At 40.4% G+C, this 20,536-nt stretch overlaps 3 protein-coding genes across 4 annotated transcripts; 2 read left to right on the top strand and 1 right to left on the bottom strand.

Annotated features, from left to right (window-relative positions):
* Window positions 1-1,287: 1,287 nt before the first annotated feature.
* Window positions 1,288-5,747, top strand: LOC105935391 (alanine aminotransferase 2). The gene is made up of 11 exons (XM_036138241.1): window positions 1,288-1,496; window positions 1,596-1,685; window positions 1,778-1,886; window positions 2,110-2,243; window positions 2,336-2,579; window positions 2,678-2,757; window positions 2,837-2,970; window positions 4,522-4,696; window positions 4,778-4,933; window positions 5,070-5,182; window positions 5,307-5,747. The coding sequence occupies exons 1-11, from the start codon at window positions 1,392-1,394 to the stop codon at window positions 5,395-5,397; spliced, it is 1,431 nt and encodes a 476-aa protein (XP_035994134.1). The 5' UTR covers window positions 1,288-1,391; the 3' UTR covers window positions 5,398-5,747.
* Window positions 5,472-16,250, bottom strand: dhx30 (DEAH (Asp-Glu-Ala-His) box helicase 30). Of its 2 annotated transcripts, none has more exons than XM_036138239.1 (19): window positions 15,999-16,250; window positions 15,650-15,786; window positions 15,444-15,554; window positions 14,274-14,528; window positions 14,023-14,172; window positions 13,786-13,938; window positions 12,471-12,932; window positions 11,128-11,508; window positions 10,901-10,976; window positions 10,707-10,811; window positions 10,425-10,600; window positions 10,091-10,297; window positions 9,898-9,979; window positions 9,600-9,793; window positions 8,825-8,984; window positions 8,559-8,716; window positions 7,426-7,529; window positions 7,197-7,336; window positions 5,472-6,069 (listed from the first exon to the last, which is right to left on the bottom strand). In XM_036138239.1, exons 1-19 carry the CDS (start codon window positions 16,234-16,236, stop codon window positions 5,816-5,818), a joined length of 3,543 nt encoding a protein of 1,180 aa, XP_035994132.1. In that variant the 5' UTR covers window positions 16,237-16,250; the 3' UTR covers window positions 5,472-5,815. The 2 variants fall into 2 exon arrangements, with proteins under 2 accessions (XP_035994132.1, XP_035994133.1); XM_036138240.1 differs by having other exon boundaries at window positions 11,143-11,508; window positions 15,999-16,249.
* An 886-nt stretch (window positions 16,251-17,136) lies between these two features.
* LOC105935401 (proproteinase E) lies at window positions 17,137-20,490 on the top strand. Its single transcript, XM_036138238.1, has 7 exons — window positions 17,137-17,298; window positions 17,446-17,534; window positions 17,843-17,925; window positions 18,118-18,243; window positions 19,571-19,707; window positions 19,774-19,916; window positions 20,001-20,490. Exons 1-7 carry the CDS (start codon window positions 17,259-17,261, stop codon window positions 20,205-20,207), a joined length of 825 nt encoding a protein of 274 aa, XP_035994131.1. The 5' UTR covers window positions 17,137-17,258; the 3' UTR covers window positions 20,208-20,490.
* Window positions 20,491-20,536: the final 46 nt, after the last annotated feature.

Below are 20,536 nucleotides of genomic sequence, written 5' to 3'. Positions count from 1 at the left end.
GTTTAACTTCTTAGTGACATTTATTGAACTGGTGCCATATAATCCACATAATATAACCCCACCCCCGGCTGTTGTCAGACTTTATAACCTCAACAGACTAAATAACTGTTTAAAACATGCAAATGATTGCACAGGTTCTGATCCGATCATGGTTACAGTCTCTCAGATGCTAAGTTACACTTGCACATGCCAAGCTAGTATTATCTCATATTGTTCTATGAATAGTCTGGTGTTTTTCAATTGTTTATCTTGAATATTTCTTGAGTATGCCATATTATCTTCAGTAATAACTTTGGAATACTTACTATGGTAATTATTTGTACCTTTATATCGGTTTTCCTCATAAAGCTTATTCTCTGTTGCTTTAGAACTAACTTTACATTAGATTAGATTTTTTTTTTCATTACTAAAAATTATGTGTAGCTCTGTCCATGTCTTTACACCTGTCACGCCTGAATTTTCACCATAGTGGGAAAATAAAGGTATTTCTTATCTTTTATACATAAAAGTGTGCATATACCGCAAGTTCTTAGATGTCATTCATTGTCTTTTGAGGATTTATAAATGACTGACAGAACCAAACTGTACAAGTCTTCCAGCATGCTGTTATGTTTAAGCCATTGCTAGAACTGATTGACAGAGTTGTATTTTACATGAAGTTGCGTAAGATCAGGCATTAAATAGGCGTCAGAAACTCGACATGCATATTCAGTTCTTATCGTTTCAAAATGTGGTTTTCCATAATTCTTTTAAGCACTACTGAAAGATCAAATGAATAAATCCGATGTTCATCTATACCCGCTTATCCGTGCAGCATCGTGCGGGTGAGGGCTTTTGCTTATCTCACTCAGTGGTGAATTAGGAGAAACCAGTTAACCTAACAGTCGTGGATTTGGACTGTGGGAAGAAGCCAGAGCACCCACAGAAACCCACTCATGCACAGGGAGAACATGCAAACTCCCTGCAGCAAGACCCCAGACAAGGATTGGAACCCAGGACCTTCTTGCTCCAAGTCAACACTGCGAGCAACTACTGTGCAACCCCCAAAGCCATGGATGTTTCAAAAGAAAAAAAAATGTTTCTATTGAGTCTTGTCCTATCAGAACCTAAAGCCAGCAAACAACAAAAAAGAATAATGTGTCACACATCAGTTGATGGTTTTGCAGATTACTTGATAAAGGTAGAGGTCCAAAGAGCCACATCAAAAAGCAGGTCATCATGTTAATGTTTCACCTGTTGCAACATTTCTTCATGTATATCTCTAACTAGAAAACACGCTCCACTTGTATTAAGCCGCTAAGAACATCAGAAGCTGTCCTGCTCAGACCGTGTTGGTCAGCATCCGATCAGAGACAAGGCAAAAAAACAAAAAAAAACAACGAATCCCAGACATGTCTGTCCTGCAGGAGATCAGCGCAAATGTGAGAAACATGAAGTCGATGGAGTATCCTGTCTTGGCCAGGCGGACCAACCAGATCCAGGAGGAGCTCAGAAAGGTAAAAAGAGACATTTGTACACCTGTGAGAAAATAAAAACCATTTAAAACTGCCATTTTATTTATCTTTTTAAGTGTTTCCTTCTGTCCCAATTCCCAGGGAGTTAGAAAACCCTACAGGGACGTGATCGATGTCTCCTGGGGTGACCCACACAGGGCTGGTGTGAAACCGCTTTCGTTTGTAAGACAGGTAATATGAGACACCTAAAAACAAGAGTTTGACCATTTCTTACCTTTGCTTTGTCCAAAACTACTTTTAGCTGCTCGCTCTCTCTCTCATAGGTTCTCGCGGCGTGTCTCTACCCTAAGCTCATGGAAGGAGACAGACTGATGGTGGATGTCAGGCAGAGGGCTCGGAGACTGCTGAAAGAATGTGCGGGAGGGAGTATAGGTAAGACTCGTGAATATCTCCACGAAAGGAACAAAGGAGACAGTAAATCATAGCATACCCAATCAAATAAGGAGATGATTTATGGATTTAAAGTGGCAGTAAGAACAATAAACGTGGAGGGCGCTATATAGGTATCAACATTTGGCCAACCTTATGACAAGAACAACATATTGTTTATATATGTGTTTTCTTTGGATTCAAAGAACGTCTGTTTTGTCTCCAGGTTCATACTCCAACACAGCTGGAATACCAGAAATAGTTCAGAGAGTCTCTGAATTCATCACCAGACGGGACGGTGGGGTCCCGTGCCGCCGTGAAAACATCTTCATCAGCTCCGGCTCACAGTGGGCGCTCGCGGTAAACGACACTCACGCAATTCACACAGCCTCTTCCTCCCGTTGGTTGCCTGGTTGGTGCAACAATGTGCCGTTGCAATGTGGCCTCTGCAGAACATTTTAAAGGTCTTGGTGAATTCTGAGGCCTCACCCAGAACTGGAGTGCTGACCCCGGTGCCGTGCCACTCCACCACCATTTTATCCCTGACGGCGCTGGGAGCGGCGGCGGTCCCCTACCACCTCACAGAGGAGCGGGGCTGGGCGCTGGAGGTGGAGGAGCTGCAGCAGGCTTTGGACTCTGCAAAGGGCGTGTGCAGCCCGGTCGCTCTGTATGTCATCAACCCTGGAAACCCGGCAGGTAGCAAAAATCCAAGGCGACGTGAAGAACATCTGAGTAGGCTGTCATTGTGTTTGAAGCCAACATCTTTTTTTTTTATTTTTTTTTTATGCCTGCAGGCTATGTTCAAAACAGAAAATCCATGCAAGAGGTGATCAGGTTTGCTGCAGAGAAGAGGCTTTTTCTTCTGGCCGATGAGGTTGGTGAGTCAAGAGTTTCACCGGTTCATCAGTCAGACACTGGACCCACTGTATGTAAGGCGACTTCTTCCTCCTCAGGTGTATCAGGACTGTGTTTACGGGAAAACCGAATTTGTCTCCTATAAAAGAGCTCTGGCTGAGATGGGGCCTCCTCTTTCAGAAACAGTAGAGCTGGCATCCTTCCACACGGCATCCAAAGGCCTCATGGGAGAGTGAGTATTCAACCACGGCATCTGCTTTCTACAAGGCGCGTGTCTTTCACTCAACACAAACCCACCTCCACTTAAGAGAAATGAAAGAGCTGAAAAAACACGAGTGCCAGTGAGACAGAAACAACAAAGAAATTTAAACCTTTCTTACATTTTAACTTGTAACTCCTCTTTTTGTGACCGAGTTACAAACTTCAGGGCAGAACCCATTTCCCCTCCTTTGCTGCTAGTTGTCATTGACAACCCAAGACATGCTTTGTAAATAAGTCATAGCATTGCTTTAATCATAACAGCATTCAGGAAGACCTGGAAAGGTTTTTATAATTCAGTCAAACAGGTTACTCATGAACTAATGCATTAGTGAAACATTATGTATCCGAAATTATGTGTCTTGAAATTATTATTGCAACTATACCTGAATATGAAAGTCTGCAATCAATAAATGCAGAGTAAAATTACACACTTTTTGATGGGCAACCAAGAATGGGTTGCTTTAAAGTATCACAGTATAAAGTTGGAATATTCACAACTCGAGATTCCGCTCCACTATTTCAGATCATTGCAATTTTTGTAAAGCTTCATACTTGAGACGAAGGGACCAGGCGTCAGTTTCCACCCGCCGGGGTAAGGTTTCTTACCATCGTCGACCAAAGACGCAAAAGGTTGTTCTGGTTTTCATTGTCCACTGTAAGAAAATGAAGTTATATGATTCCAATAAATAATGTGTGTAGCAGGAAGTCACTTCAAGAAATGTTGGTTTAATACTGGGTAAAAATCTATTATTTTACCCTATTTATCTCCACAATTCATAGAAATAAACTACAAAAATGCAATTAGCCACAAAGCTATAGTTAAGGAAATTAAGTATAACGTGTAGGCTTGAGATGGGATATTAATTGAAGGGGCAAAAGACCTGGAGCCACACAAAGCCCAGCTAAGATTATGCAGCTAATAGCTTGTGATGGCACTTGTTTTAGACTGGTTAGACCATATTTGCAGTCATCTGAACCAATCTACTTCATTTTAGGAGCATGATGATTCTTTAGGGTTCAGACATTAACCAGGAAGTCATTTATCATTCATGAAAAAAAAGCCAAGACCTAAAACTTTTCTCATGGTACCTTCAACAACGGCATATTTTCATCCATAGTTGTTTGCGTGCATGTTACAAGGACACTGAGCTTAAGTATGAATGATGTAACTATCAGTAAGCAGCAATACTCAGTTTACAGACATTATACTGAACAAAAATACCTGAATGTTGGGATAAGGAACACATTTGGCATGTAGGCAACAAAAAAAAAAAAAAAAAATTTGATTTAGTGATGCTTTCAGTGGCCTCTTATGTCAGTGTGACAATTTCAGTAGTTTGACATTTCCTTTTGTATGACAGAGTGCTGCTCCTCGAACAAATTGAACACATAGTTCTGACAACAGATACCCAAACCACTGCACATATCGCAGAAGATCATATGAAAAAACAAACAAAGATTTTGAAGTGGTAGAGACTGAACTGTGGTGTTGAAGACATGTTAAAGATGTCTCTTGGATTAGGTGTGGTCTACGTGCCGGGTACGTCGAGCTTGTTAACCTCGACCCTGCCGTAATGAAACACATCAACAGTCTATTCTCCACCAACTCCTGCGCACCAGTGTTGGGACAGATCGCCCTGGACGTGATGACAAATCCCCCGCAACCAGGAGACCCCTCATACCCTCTTTATATGAAGGCAAGACATTTTGTTATTTTTATTTGCCATAACCCTAGGTTTACTGTAGTGTGAGCTCATGGCCTGACCTTCCTTCTGCAGGAGACGCAGCACATCAGGACCTCACTGGCTGAAAATGTGAGGAGGGTGGAAGAAGTCGTCAACAGCTTGCCAGGTTTCAGCTGCCAACCAGTGGAAGGAGGAGCGTTTGCGTTCCCCACAGTGTTTCTTCCACCCAAAGCCATCAAGAGAGCCAAGGTTTCAGAATAAAACATAAAAAAAAAAGAAAAAAAAAAAAAAAGAAAAATGTCGATCAATATGTTGCAATTCAGAATATAATGCTTAAATCACTCGTGAGGCTTGTTATAAAAGCAGAGGCATTTGGATATTTCAGGAGGTTGGAATGAAACCAGACACGTTTTACTGTTTGAGACTGCTGGAGGAGGCGGGATTGTTGTTTAGTCCTGGCAATGATTATGGACAAAAGGAGGGCACCTACCACATCAGGTGAGACTCAAACTATACCAGTGTTTTCACAAAATTATTTTCTTTGTTTTGATTGAATATAAAAAGGCTTTAAATGTTCACTTTACACAGCAAATATCGTCAACACTTCCACTTGTCTTTGCAGATTTTGCATCATGATCCCTTTAGACGTCATGGAAGAACTACTGAGACGTTTGAGCGGCTTTCACAAAAGGTTTATGAAGGAGTTTTCATAAAATCACAAAGGAAAAGCCTTCTCCTGGTATTACAGATTGCAAACAACAACAACAAAAATTCATGGCCTAAGAAGTCCATTTAATATTTTAATAAACATTACAATATTTACAATTAATTTCACAGACCTCTGTTTTTATTCAGAGTAAAACCCAAATCTGCTTTTCAGAAAGCAATGAAACAGTCGGAATAACGAAAAAGGTCCCAAACCCATATGCTGGATTTTCCTAACTCGATCTACTGATGGAGTTTATTTACAGAGAAGCAGCGGCACATCAACTCCAACGATGATTTAGAACCATGACCATTCTTGAGTTGTTTAGAACACATTTCACTAAAGTGCTTTTAAAAATAAAATATGCTTCAAAAATATGTAAATCAGGTAGCGAGGCAAAGTTAATGTGCAGAAAACTGTTTTTTTTAATCTACCTCACTTTCTGTACCTGACATATTGACAAAAGGGTTTGACTTTGTGTTGTTAAGCAGCTCTACAAGTAATGATATTAAGCTTCCGTCTTGAGAAATGTGAGCGTTGCTGGGATTGTTGAGGTTTCGGTACAGCATGGTCTGAATAGAAGTGCGTAGCTCCCAGAGCAGCTCCCACGTCTCAGCTGGCAGCTCGCAGCGCACCAGAGAACGGCCAGGAAAAGATACCTCCACTTTGTCGCCATTTACTAAAAACAGAAGAAAAAAAAAAAAGATACAACTTTAGCTTAAGGATACAAACAAGGAGATTTTTTTTTTCATACTTGAGAAAAAGCACCCGTAATATCTGTAACGTTTTTAATCTACAAATCTAAAAAACATTCATAAATTCACAGATTTGCAAAAAAAGGCAGCATGTCAGATTAAAATCCCGTTGTAGAAATAACCTTTAAAAAAGGTATTACTTTTCATTAACCCCGCATTTCTGTATTAGAACAGCTTTTAGTGGATCTAATGTAATATTCTTGTTAAATGTCATGTTTTTATTAGGTGAAAGTGGAGATCACCTAACTTATCAGAAATAAAGGATTAAAAAACTGTGTGTAATTAATCTAACGTGTGTCACTTGGTGAATCGAATTACTAAAATAATAATTAACTTTAACAGTATTGAAATGTATTCAGAAGCAGCTATATATGCAACTTACAAATTTCTTAAAATGTTCTTGCCAATTTAAAAAGGTGAGCATAAAAAAAAAAAAAAAACATTTTATCAGTGGATGTTGACCAACGTTAATTTGCAACCAGAAAAACAAAAGCTGTAAACTTCACACAGTTGATCTGCTGACGACGCTTAACTGAAGCAGAAACACTATTCAAGATTTCAAGCCAATTATTAAAAAGAGCAAAAGTTTTAGATTTTTGTTTTTTGAAGAGGATGAATTTAAGCTAAACAGATGAAGTTGGTATTAAAGAGAAGTTAGTAGAGTACATAAAGAAAATATATGATCTTCTTCCATTTACAGAACCAAAGGCAGAGAAATTCAATAAGATGTACATTATCTCAGTGTGCCAAAAGTCTCATTTAAACACTGTTACAAGTAAATCTCCCTTTAGAGAAACTGCCCTGGCTTACATCCCCAACAGCTGCTTCTATAGTCAACCTCTCATGTCCTTCACAAAAAAGATAATAAAAAAAAATTGCCACTTTGAGGAACACATGTAGGTTTATTTTTTCCTAGTTGATACGATCAGAAGACGATCCCTTTCACAGAAAATAATCCGCTGTCTTAGACCTTAACCCTGACACGTATTTATGGGAAACAAAGATTGCTGTGCAGTAAAATATCCCGCAGACAGTCGGCTACAAACAGTACCTGTCTCTGAAATGTCACAGTCTGTGAGCAGCAGCAGGGCAAGGGGGTGAACTGCAGAAGAATCCCTGATGAAAACATTCCCGTTAGACTTGACCGCACCGAAAAAGGTCAGCCAGCGGCTGGGGAGGTTTTCTTTTCCTCTGCAACAGAAAGAGGAGACAGAAAGTGAACACGAACATCATGAAGTCAGTGTCCTGCTGTGCGGGGAAAGGTCTGAACATGATCCTACCTGTTCACTGAGGAGCGATGAAGCAGCACCGGACCGCTGAGCGTACGCAGGGCTATATTGTTGGGACGAAAGCGCCCCCCTTTGGTAATAACGCCTTTCTTTACCTAAAAAAAAAAAAACAACAAAAAAAAAAAAAACAACAAAACAAAAACTTGCAGGTGAAATTGTGTTACGCTGCAATGCGTCTCAGCTTGGTTTAGGTAAAAAAAAACTAACACCTGTTACATGATGTTCATTGAGAGCAGAGGTCATTTATACTTAAATTAGGGCTGGGCGATATGGATTAAAAAATAAATCTCAGATTTTATCATACCAAATCTGATTAATCGATTTTTTCCTCCTTTTTGTTTCATAAAAAGAAATTAAAGAAATTATTTTAAAACCTTGCATTTATGTCAAGCATTTCATCAGGGAGTTGACCTGAATTCAAAGTGCAACTAAAAACAAGCTGTGAAACATGCTTGTAAAACAAGATGGTAGCCGTGCCATTATAAACAATGAAAATATAACAAAACATTTGCTGCTAGTGGTATTACACATTGAGCTAAGAACAGGCTTAACTGCACTTGTGAACTTCAAACTAAGTTAAAAAAAAAAAAAGTAAATAAGTAAACGAAGTACCTCGTATTATGGTAAAAAAAAAAAAATTTCCACTTGACAATATTTTGACAATATATTTGCCTAAACATATATCCAGCATCACATGCTGTTCTCTTCATGGAAACCCAGTGAGTGTATTGGCAAAATAAAATCCAGATTTTCCAAAAATGAAATCTTAAAGAATTGTAAATTCGAATTAATCGATTAAAATCGATTTATCGCCCAGCCCTACTTTAAATATCTTTAGTTAGAGATCATTGGGCAAGCACACATGAAAGATGGTGAATGGACAAAACTTACATGGTGCTTTACTAATCACATTGACCATTAAAAGGTTCTCTTACACTAAGAGTTTTAGATGTAAACACATCTGCACACGGATCGGTAGTGGTTTTAATGCTTTGTGTCCAAAGGCACATTGACATGTGACAGAGAGCTGGAATCAAACCCAAAACTGTTCATAACTGCAGTCTGTGTGTGGCTACCCACTGAAACAAAGTGGGTAGCCACACACAGACTGCAAAGCTGCGTACCTGAATGAGGTTGGGATACAACCCAGCCAGCAGCACAGCCTTGAGCAGCTCATCCTGGTTGCTGTGCTCATTGTAGAGAGATGTTTGACGTTGGCACTCACTGCCACGAGAAACCAACCCTGCCTCCTGCAGGTTGTCGCTAAACTGCGAGATAAGACCTGCCACGGCATAAAACGAGACCAGGAATTGTGTCAAGTGTGAACAAAGGGACACTTCATGCCAAAAAAATGCAGAAAAAGACCGATCTGCGTTTAGGTTAGACAAACCGTTGATGAATCGCAGACTGCCTTTAGACAGAGTGTATCTGTCTAAATAGTCATCTCGGTCCTCCCTGTCCCCCTCGTGCTGGACTTTCCTCCAGCCCAGAACGGCTCGACTGAACACCAGGTAGTCACTATGGCTGGAGCCACTCAGCTTCTCCTTGGCCTAGACAAGAATAATGGAATAAGTTGTCACAGTCAAAGTAATAAACTGCCTTTAAATCCAATATCTGCATCATTTTAAAGAACCTTTTTAGGCATTTTTGAAAAATCTTTGCTTGATATATAAGCAAAGTTTTAATAAAACCTTGTTTTACTTTTGAATAGACCATTTTCTGAATATCAACAGGCTAGACAAATTCCCATTGGGATTCAGATCCAGCGATAATTCAGAGATAGCATTAGTTAAGACCTTAGGTGTCTAAACCACCCATCAATACTTATTAGACCCAAGTAAAGCCCGTAACACAGTTGACCACAATGTTATGCCTAAACTTTTATGAGGGGCTTCTTCAGAACAGTTCTTAAGGGATTCAAACTATCTGATAAACTTTTGCAAACATGCTAAAATTGAAATGTGGAGTTCCCCAAGGCTCAATTTTAGGTCCCAAATTCTTTATTTTGATATGGCTTCATTATAAAAAAAAAAACTTTATTGTCCTCAATATAATAATCTTAGGTTTAACACATTAAGACATTCATTGCTATTTTTACACCAAAGACTATAAATTAGGAAGAATTAGCCAAGTTGTAAGCTTGAAGGGGCCTGCTGCCATCTTACCTTATGCACAAGTGCTCTGTTCTGCAGGCTGTTGTGGAACGGGTCTCTGGTGAGACAGGCAGCTACAGACAACATGGGCAGAACACACCTGAACATGGCGCTCAGGACGAGGACTTTGCCCAGCCGTGGGTCACATGACATACAGGCTACACGCTCTCCTAGAGGAGTCAGGGTTTCAGTCTTGTCCAGGACTCCTGCCAAATTGAAGATGATGTAAATTTAATGCAACTATGAAGTTTAGAAATTCATTTAAATGCTAACTTCTCATCAGACGTTTAGGTGGATCTGAGTCTCTCACCAATATCCTGGAGGATTTGAACAGCATCTCTCACGGCCTGTGGCTCTGGACTGTCTAACACTTGGGACAGGAAGTCGACAGCCTGTTTGTACACATGTTTTTTTTTTTTTTTATAAATTACATCACAAAAACAGAAATGGTAAAAGGGTAGCAGCAAAAAAAAAAAAAAAAAAACATCCCACATCTAAAGTACCTTGCAGTTGGGACTGTGGATTTTAGCCTGCAACACTAAACTCTCCAATGGCGTGCGCAGGATTTCAGGAACAGGGAAGAGCGGCATGGCTTCCAGCCATTTCCTTGGAAACAGGTGGTACGACTGTCCCGGCTGGCAACGCCCTGCTCTTCCTTTTCTCTGTGTAACATTAGAACGAGATATCCAAACTGTGTCCAGACAAGAGACCTGAAAAAAAAAAAAAAAAAAAAAAAACACATGGATTAGTTTTATCTAATTAAGAAGAAAAAAAAAACAAGGTGTTTTAATGTCTCTTAGACTCTGACATGAAACAGAAGTTAAATGCAAGAAACACCTTTGTCCGTTGGTCATAATTCTGTTCCTTGTGAGTTCCTGTATCCACCACATGAACTATATCATCTATTGTAATGGAGGTCTCAGCTATATTAGTGGTGAGTACAATCTTCCTCTGGCCGGCTTGGGGCCGCTGGAACACCACCTGCTGGTCAGCTACAGATAAGCTTGAGTGCACTAGAATAAAAAAAACAAAAAAAAGAAGAAATCAGAAAAGCTGCCTTAAAGTTGGATATCAAAACCCCAACAACAACTAAATATGTCTATAAACATTCAGTCTTACATGGGACGATCATGTGTGCTGCTGATGAAAAGTGTGGCTTATCCTGCAGTTTTTGTTGAACAGCTTTGATGTCCTGCCACCCAGGAAGGAAACAGAGAACCGCACCTGAAGAATGAAGGGAAACAATATAAAGAAATACACCTAAACATAAAAAAAAAAAAAAAGACAAATATTGCACGAGATACAATTGTTACCTGGCGCTCCATGTCTGTCAATGTGCTCAATAACATCAGCCACTAAGTCTAGATCTGGTGCTGCCTCGTCCAACCCCTCCACAAACCAGATCAGATTGCAGGTCAAAAAAAAAAAAAAAATGAAAAAAAGAAGAAGAAAAAATGTGGTTAAAATACTATTTCAATTAGAGAAAATATGTGAAAATGTAAGGGAAAGGCCAACAGATCTAAAAGGTTGCAAATTTCACCTTTTCTACACTAACCTTGTCGTGGACGTGAGCCGAGCGTCCCATCTCCCTCATCACGTCCTCCAGGTACCGGTCCCTCACCGGGTGCATGAATCCCGGCACCTTTATGACGGGGCAGCCTCCAAAGTACTCCGCCAGCCTCTGGTTGTCCCCGGTGGCGCTCATAAGCACAACCCGCAGGTCAGGGTTCTTGTCCAGACTAGAGCGCAGCAACGCCAGCAGCAGGTCTGTGTTTACGTCTCTCTCGTGGACCTCGTCCACGACGACGTGACTGATTCCTTTCAGGGTCGGGTTCGACTGCAGCTTCTTCAACAGGACGCCCACTGTGAGGAAGAGCATGGACCCGCCGCTGGAGTCCGGAGGTCGGCTCTCTAGTCTCACCTACGCACACAGAGGAATTATTGCACCGGTTTTATATAAATACACAACTACTTTTAGGGTTTTTCTCCCTCCACAGACTTTTCCACATTCTATACCCTTCATTGTCCTCACACCCACGTCCTCACTAAGACCAAGAAAGTAGAGCACATTACCCCAGTTCTAAAGTCCTTACACTGGCTCCCTTTATCTCAGAGAATAGACTTTAAAATACTTCTGTTAGTCTATAAATCCCTGAATGGCTTAGCACCTAAATACGACTTGTTATCAGTGTATAAACCATCCAGACCACTAAGGTCTTCTGGCTCCAGCCTGCTCTGCATACCTAGAACCAGAACTAAACAAGGAGAAGCAGCATTTAGTTCCTATGCTCCACTTATCTGGAACAAACTTCCAGAAAACTGTAAAAGTGCAGAAAGCCTGAGTTCTTTTAAATCGAGATTAAAAACACATTTGTTTGAAATTGCCTTTGAATGTTCTAGTTAAACTGTTTTAAATGTTCTTTTTTGGTTCTACATTCTATCCCTACTTGCTTTTATTCCTATATTTTAACCATGTAAAGCACTTTGCATTGTCTCTGTACTGAATTGTGCTATATAAATAAATTTGCCTTGCCTTGCCTTCATTGAACTTTATTCACATTGTATGTTTCAACTCCAAAATGTTGTTTTTATCATTTGTGACAGACCAAAACAAAATGCATGATTTTCAAATGGAATAAGTATGAAGAGGCATGACATCTTTAGTAAGCCACAGTAATGAAAGAACCCTGAATATTACTGGGTCCAGACTAGATTTGGAAAATATTTCTAGCAGACAATACCATACCTCTTCATCAAAAATCAAGACGTTTATTTTCTCTGCAAACTAATCACTTGGAACTTCCTGTAAATAACTTTCTAAAATCAGAATATAAACAGCGAGAAATGAAGAAAACAGCCCTGTAAATGAGTAAGCGTAAATACCTGATATCCGACATGGCGTTTGAGATGTGGCCCCATCTCGTGGGCGACTCGATGAGCCACTGACACGGCGCTGATGCGACGAGGCTGGGTCACCAGGACGTTGCACTCGGCTCCCTCCCCGCCCCTCGCCTGCTCCTCCAGCAGGAAGCGTGGGATCCGCGTCGTCTTGCCACACCCCGTTTCGCCGGCGATCACGACCGCCCTGGAGGAGCGCACGGCTGAGACGACCCGCTGCCGGTGGGCGTCGACGGGCAGCTCCACGCTCAGTCCTGGGTTCGCAGTTTCCCATTCTTCCTGCAGGCGGCGGTTGAGCCACTCAGCCTGATGCTTGGACACGGGCTTATACGGCTTGCCGGTGATGGCGTCCGAAACGTAGTCCTCTTCATCCTCTTCCTCCACTGTCTGTTGTCCTTCTGCCTCCTCGTCCTCCCATAGTTTCTGTACTTCTGTTGCAACTGGGTACTGTGAAGAAGAAGATGATGACGATGATGAATATGACCTCAAAACAAAAGACATTTGATATTCCTCTCCAAAATTGTGCAGCGTTATGATTTATTTTGAAGGGCTAAAGGGGGAGCAAGAAGGTATAACCACTTTCAAAGAAGCACTGCAAACATGAGCCAACCACTGAGCTATATTATACACTGGAGTGCTAATCGCCCGCTGTTTGAACGAGTCGCGTTGAAGCCACCAGCCGCCATATTGGTACTCCCCATTTTCCTCCAGTAACTAGGGCATCGAATAACGAGGATTTTCTCATGTTCAGGGGGGGGGGGGTTAAGACTTTTAAAATGTCAAATGCCATATACTTTTATGTTATGTTCTAAAACTATCAAGTACTGAGAAAGTCATGTGCTGAAATATTTTGCATTTATTAATTTAAATATATATATATTTAACATTTCTAAATATATAAACAACAATAGACAAAAACATACATTCACATATGTGTATACATATGTATACATATACTTATATATACACACACACACACACACACACACATATATATATTTAATATGAATAACATGTAAAATATTTTAGCACCTAATTTCCTAGTAGTTGATGGTGTTAGTACATCCACTGACTGTAGAATTACCTGTGAAAAGTTTTCACACAGCCAGAAAACCGCTTGTTGTTGCAAGCAAATCCTATGGGATTCTGTGAGAGTAGGGAGTAGCAAGATGGCGGCCAGTGACTTCAGTTTTTCGGCAAAATCAGCACTCCAGTGTATTATATAGCTCAGTGGAGCCCACGCATTGAACATAAATAATGCATGAATCTAAGCACGCCGACATATGGATAAAGAACCGACCTGCGTTAGGTAGTCCCTCATGTGTTGCTCCAGATGTTCAGGAATCTCTAGTGGGAATGGACGCCTCTCCCTCTCTCCCGCCTCCTTTACTTTCTCTCGATGGTACTTTGCGTGCGTAAGAGGGTTGTTGTCTTTATCCAGAAGCTCAAGCTCCTGCACCAAAAAAGCGCGATGAGTATTTTAACGTAGTTCTGACATGCAGGTAACGTCACGGCGGTTCACCAGAGCTCCTCACACCTTCAGCTTCATGCAGGCCAGCGCTGCGGCTCTTTTCTCCGCCATCACTCGGCTGCTCGCCGTCGCTTTGAACGTCATCTCCTCCGGCCAAAGCAGAGTCAGCTCGCACCTTTTAAGCTTTCCGCCTATTGTTCTGAAATGCATTAGCTCCTGCAGAAAAAAAAAAAAAAGTTCAGATGTGAATATGAAAAAAAAAAAAAAAAAAAGATAGATAAGCTGTGAATTTACTAAAGTGAAAGACATCTACCAACCCGGACTCTGCTGGATGAAGTGGCCACCTGGACCACCCTGGTCAGAAGAGATTTAGGGTGTGGAAAGAGAGAAAGGGCTTCGGAGACATTGGAGACGTCTTCCACAGGAGAGGACAAGTCCTCTGCTCTGGAGGTGGAACCATTATTTGTCCAACGGTTGTCTTCATTCTCATAAAGATGGGAATGCAGCCCTCCTCTCGCCCGGCCAGCTCTCCTCTTGGGGAGCTGATTGTTGGGACCAATCACGCCCAGTTCCTTCGTACAAAATTAGGAAATTAATTAGAAATTAGGTACCATCATCTCAAACTGGCAGGATCAAACAAATACCGTGCACCATGCGGGAGATTTAAAACATCCCCGTTTCCTCTACAATGTGCCGTCATGGTGCCAGACCTTCTTGTGGCTGCTCGCCACACTTTATAAAGGGCTAGTGAAATGTTCCTCTTAGCCTGCTTTTTAAATAAAATACATTTTCCTTCCAGTTTCATAACTGACAATGCATTTGCAGCTCAGCATGTGCATGTTTTTTTTTTTTTTTTTTGGTACAAAAGGAAGATTTAATGTCTGGCACTTTGAGAGGCAGAATATGAAGAAATGAGATATGAGACAACATTTTTGTTAACTACAGTGACTTTCAAAGGTTTTTAAAGCCCCAGATCATTTTCACTTTTTCCCCATGCTACAACTACAAACTTCAATGTCTATTGTGAGGATTTTATGTGATAAACGAAAAAGTATCTCATTGTTGTGAAGTATAATGAAAAAAAAAAAAAAAAAGTATATATATATATATATATATATATATATATATATATATATATATATATATATATATATATATATATATATATATATATATATATATATATATATATAAAGAAGCATCCTTCTGTGTGTGACGTCATATTTGCAGTCATACAGCTTTTATGAGAGTTTAACTTCTGATTGGGTTATGAAACAATATCCAAATGAATTTTCAACAAAAACTATTCAATCCACCATGCAAAACTTTAAAGAGCTCAACACCCTGTATCATTTTACTTGCACTTCGCAGTTATACTCTACTCTGTCGGTCTATCCATAAAGACCCCAATTAGACCCATCGAAGTTGAGAGTCTGTTTGAGAGTTGAGAGAAAACGTGACAAAGTTCTAGTGGTATGAATATTTACCCTGAGCTTGAGACAGGCTGCGGCAGCAGCGAACCGCTCTGCATCAATCTTCCTCGATGCATAACCCTCCTCTTCAATCTTGCAGGGCCACAACAGCGTGACAGTGGCCTTCTGCAAGAGCATGGTTGCAAAATGCCATTACTTTTACAGAGCAATACCACCACATATTGGGGGAAGCGATGTCATGTGGAGACGACTGCGCTGACCTTGACGCCTGCATGTTCTATGCAGCTGTACTGGATGAGCTGGGTCAGGTCGTTCACGCCTAACGACCGGGAGATGGTGTTGTTTAGAAGGCTTTTAGGATCTGGAAACTCCTTCAGAAGGTTGGGATCACCGTTACCTAATAATTACAAAACAATGGCGAAACACGTTGAAAGGTTATCTGTTTTTTTTCTACTTCAGGCAAACTTTAGCCTACCCAAATGCACATTGATATACGGTGATTTTTTTTTTTAAAACATATTTTATAAATGCTGGGTGCCCTTGAGGTTCTGCGCAGCTGCGAACTGTCAACAGTACGCTAGCATGAGCTAACCGGCAACTTTCACTCACCCCGTTCACTGTGGAAACATGACGCGCTGTGCTCGGCAAACTTTTGAGCTTTCGTCCCGTACCACCGCATTTCTCCGCCCCAGTTAGATGCCGTTCCTCCGCCTGCATGAACACATTTGGCCAGTTTGCAAAGCCCTCTTAGCCTCACGAGTAACGCACCGGGTAGCGCCATCTTTAAACAACGACTTCTTCTGGTTCTTTGGGATGACGTAAGGAGGGAAACCAAAAACGGCCCCATGGCGCCCTCTTCTGGCTTGGCGATGAACTATTTTGTTTCGCTTGATTTCGTCACACCCCAGAAAATGGGAAGAAAAAAGCAGAAAGCCCATCTTCGAGCCTCACGAACTGTTGGAAATTATTAATAAAAGACTTTTTTTCACACTGACGAACATATTATGGGATGTCTAACAAAATGTATCCAGATTGTGAAAACACCTCTATTACTTTCAATTCGATTTATACTTCCGAGACACCCAGGTATGGAAAACCAAGTGCCACATTAAAAAAAAAAAAAAAAAAAAGTCCAGAAAATTATTTATTTATACATGTAGAAAAAAACAAAAAAACAAAAAACAAAACTCTTAATCAATCTCAATCTATCTTTGTTGTAAATAATTAATAAACTTATAAAAAATATTATTCAGTAATTTTTACTTCGGGTTCATGTGCTGCAGAACATCATGAATCTATTTCTTCTCTCCACCTTACAAATCTACTCACTCAACAAGGCTAACACTACTATAGTAAAAGAGATTGGCCTGCAGCTCAGTTGCATTTCTTGGGAACCTATTTTGGATTTTCTTCAGTGAAACATAGCAGTTTAAGTTTCACGTTGTACTTTAGCACAGTAAACAAAAATAAATAAAATAAAATTAGAAAAACTTTAAATGAATTTAGAATTTTTACCATACATACATACATACAATGAAGAAACAGGGGGGGAGGGAAGAGGAGAGTAAGTGAGAAGATGGAAGAAGACAAAAGGAGATCTAATATTTTATCAACCATGTTTTTTTAAATGGTACATATTAGTTAATTTTCTACTAGTTGGGTTGGGGCTCACCTGAGATTATCTTGTCCCAGAGCCCTGGAATGGCTGTCAGCTGGCCTGATACCAACTATCAGTTCAGCCACCTGCTGAATAGAAAGAAAGCTCCCAGGGCTTCTCTGGTCTAGTTTGGACTCATTCCCATAAATAGTGGCGTTTTATAAGTCACTTTTATTTTTTTGGACCGGAAAAAAAACAACAAAAAAACTGAGATGGAGTTGTTGTTTTTTTTCTTGCTGGCTGTCACATCTGGTGAGTTCAAAGTTAAAATGTATTCATTCTGATTCCAAACATCTGTGTAAAGCAAACTCTTTACCTTGAATCGGTTGAAATGTAATATTACCTTCACTAAGGGGACTATTTTACACTTCTTTGCCTTATTTTCTCTCTGTGTTGGAGTGTCTGGCTGTGGCTTGTCCAATTACTGGTCCAGCACCAGTCGAGTGGTAAATGGGGAAGAGGCTCGTCCGTACAGCTGGCCATGGCAGGTAAGTTAATGCAGAGGGGGGGAAAAAAACTCATAACATACACAAAAGTATTGTACAAAAAGGAATTAGTTCTTCTTCCTAATCATTGATACAATTATATATATTGTACTTATTATACTTCATAGTCATAGACCCACCATCTGTTCAGACAAACTTGCTGTTTTATTAGAATGTTCTTGTGTGCATCCTCATGGTAAATGTACTTACAGGCATCTGAAACTAAACTAAAAATTTCTCAGCAAAAACTATAACAGAAAAACTCATAGCATACATCAGTCTCATTGCTTCCATTATATTTAACTCTGCAGGTTTCCTTGGAGTCGTTTTACCCCACTTGTGGAGGAACACTTGTTGCTCCGAACTGGGTCTTGACAGCTGCACACTGTATTACGTGAGTTTATTTTGTGGCGTTTGCCAGAACTTACTGGTTATTTTGAAATACGGTGCCCATATCCTGACTGTTTTTGTTTTCCAAACAATGAGATAAGTAAAATATGCTGTTGATTATGTAAATACAGATTTAACAACCCCTAAAGAGCTGATTTGTAAATTAGAAGTTTTTTTGTTTGTTTTTTTAATCCAGATTCCACACATACAGAGTGGTGCTTGCTGAACATGATATGGACAAAGAAGAGGGACCTGAACAGTCCATCATGGTGGCAAAAATGTTCATCCATCCCAAATGGAACGATAACTGTGCGTCTTGTGGGTATGTTCGACTATAGAAAGTTTGTAGGGACAATTATTATTATATATAATTAGTTCACTTTCAAACCCTCACCCTAGCTTAGAACCCGAACCTTTAGATGTTGCAACTATTCAGAGTTTGTACCCAATATTTACATACGCTATAACAAAAGATACATACGCTTTTTCGCTGTACAATTTTAAATCAAACAAAACCATTCCAGTTTTAAGTCAGTTTGGATCACAAAAATATTTTTTATGGGCTACATGCCAGAATAATGACCGGCATAAATAGTTTTAGATGATTTCCTATCATGCTTCAGAGTCAGACGTTCTCACACATTTCCTTAGCATTTGACAAAATTAACTTTTAAACTATATGACTTAGGGAAATCCAAAAGGTTTGACACAATAATTTGCTGGAATGTCGGCCAATTTGTCCTGACAGAGCTGCAGTATGTGAGCCTGGTTTCAACCACCTTGCCCACACACGTTTCTACAGAACCAAGATCAGGATTTTATTTCAATGGCCATCCCAAAACCAAAAACAGCCAAAAACAAAGCAACCTATTTTTTTTCATATGCTTGAAGTCATTTTATATCCAAAAGATTGGTTTGTGTCCAAGTGGCTGATCTCCTGAGATGTTGTTTCAATATTACTATGTGATATTCTTTTTTTCACTATGGCATCCATTTTGGGAATTGCACCAGTCCTTCCTGCTCCAAAACACCCACACAGTTATACGTTGCCACCTCCATATTTAAAAAAAATGAGAAGGTGTTCCCTGGCTTACAAACTTCCCAATTACACCAAACCACAGGACAACATCTCTAAAAATCAAGGACTTTGTCCTTGAGCGCAAATTTAATATCTAATTTATCTTTTTATGTTGCGTTTGGCATTTTAAAATACTAGAATAGGAAAAAAAAGGTTGTTCTAACTAAGAAAAAAAGGAAAAGTTTAATCTATTTAGTCATCATACAGTGAGTTAAATGCATGCAGGACATGTAAAAATGTTTCACGTTGTAAATTTGTTTTCTGAAATGTCAATTAGTTTTCCAAAATTATGCTTGTTACGGAACTTTTAAAAGTGTTTTATGCGTTGTTAAATTGTCTTCTGAGTTTGTTTCAGACTTTGTAAAACTGTTTCAGACTTTGTATGGGCGTGTCGGCCCTACCCGGCCACGGGAATAAACGACGATGAGGATATCTGAGCAATGATCAACAAAATAATTCATCAGCTTTAATTCACAAAAGCGATTCTTAAATCATGTACAAATATAACTAAACCCGCTAAATTGGAACATAACTTGTAGACATGATTAATTGTTTTTGCTCTGTTCTGTAGAAATGATATTGCCCTGCTCAAACTGGAAAGAAGCGCCGACCTCGGTGACAAGGTTCAGCCGGCCTGCCTGCCAGCGCCCGCTTCCTCTCTGGCCCACGGCCAGCCCTGCTACATCACAGGCTGGGGGCGTCTTTACTGTAAGCTCCGCGGTTAACGGCAAAACGGGGGCTGTTGTTAATGCTTACGAGTCCTTTTCTCCGCAGCCGGTGGTCCCCGGGCGACACGGCTACAGCAGGCGCTGCTTCCTGTGGTGGGTCACAGCGTCTGCAGCCAAAGTGACTGGTGGGGTAGCTCAGCCAAGACCACGATGGTTTGTGCAGGAGGAGAGAGCAAGTCGGCATGCCACGTGAGAAACACCCGGAAAATTGGGTTGCATTTAAGAGACGCGCAATGCTTAGAGCTTGAGTAACGATCTGCCTGAAACCCGCAGGGTGACTCTGGGGGCCCTCTAAACTGTAAGGGCCAGGACAACAGATGGTACGTGGAGGGAGTGACGAGCTTTGTCGATGGCCGTGGATGCAATACGCCTAAAAGGCCCACCGTTTTCACCCGGGTGGCCTCTTTTATCCCCTGGATCAGTGAGGTGAGGGAATCCACTAAAAGCTATTATATTACATCTTGGTACATGCAAAGTTGAAGATGTCTGCAGTTTTTTTCCTCCCCATCACACGTTTTAAATCATGAAACACGTGTTGATATCAAGGACAACCTGAATAAAGAATACAGTTTTTAAAAGATAACATTCTTTCATTGAGGGGGGAAAAAAAGCTATCCTTTTTGTCTGATATTGACATTTTCTTTGGACATTCTTGTGTAACACAAAGCCCAGACATAAGTAATATATACGGAAGGCAAAAAACGTTTTCATGACAATGTGCTTAAGTGTGTTTTTTGTATTTTCTTTGCAGACCATGGCTCAAAACTGAAGACACCCTCGAATATGACAATACAAATCAATAAACCCTT

This window comes from Fundulus heteroclitus, chromosome 6 (genome assembly GCF_011125445.2).
Source record: "Fundulus heteroclitus isolate FHET01 chromosome 6, MU-UCD_Fhet_4.1, whole genome shotgun sequence".
In the NCBI taxonomy this organism is placed as follows: Eukaryota; Metazoa; Chordata; class Actinopteri; order Cyprinodontiformes; family Fundulidae; genus Fundulus; species Fundulus heteroclitus.
Note: the sequence above shows the minus strand (reverse complement) of the source record. Positions and strands in the feature narration are given on the sequence as shown.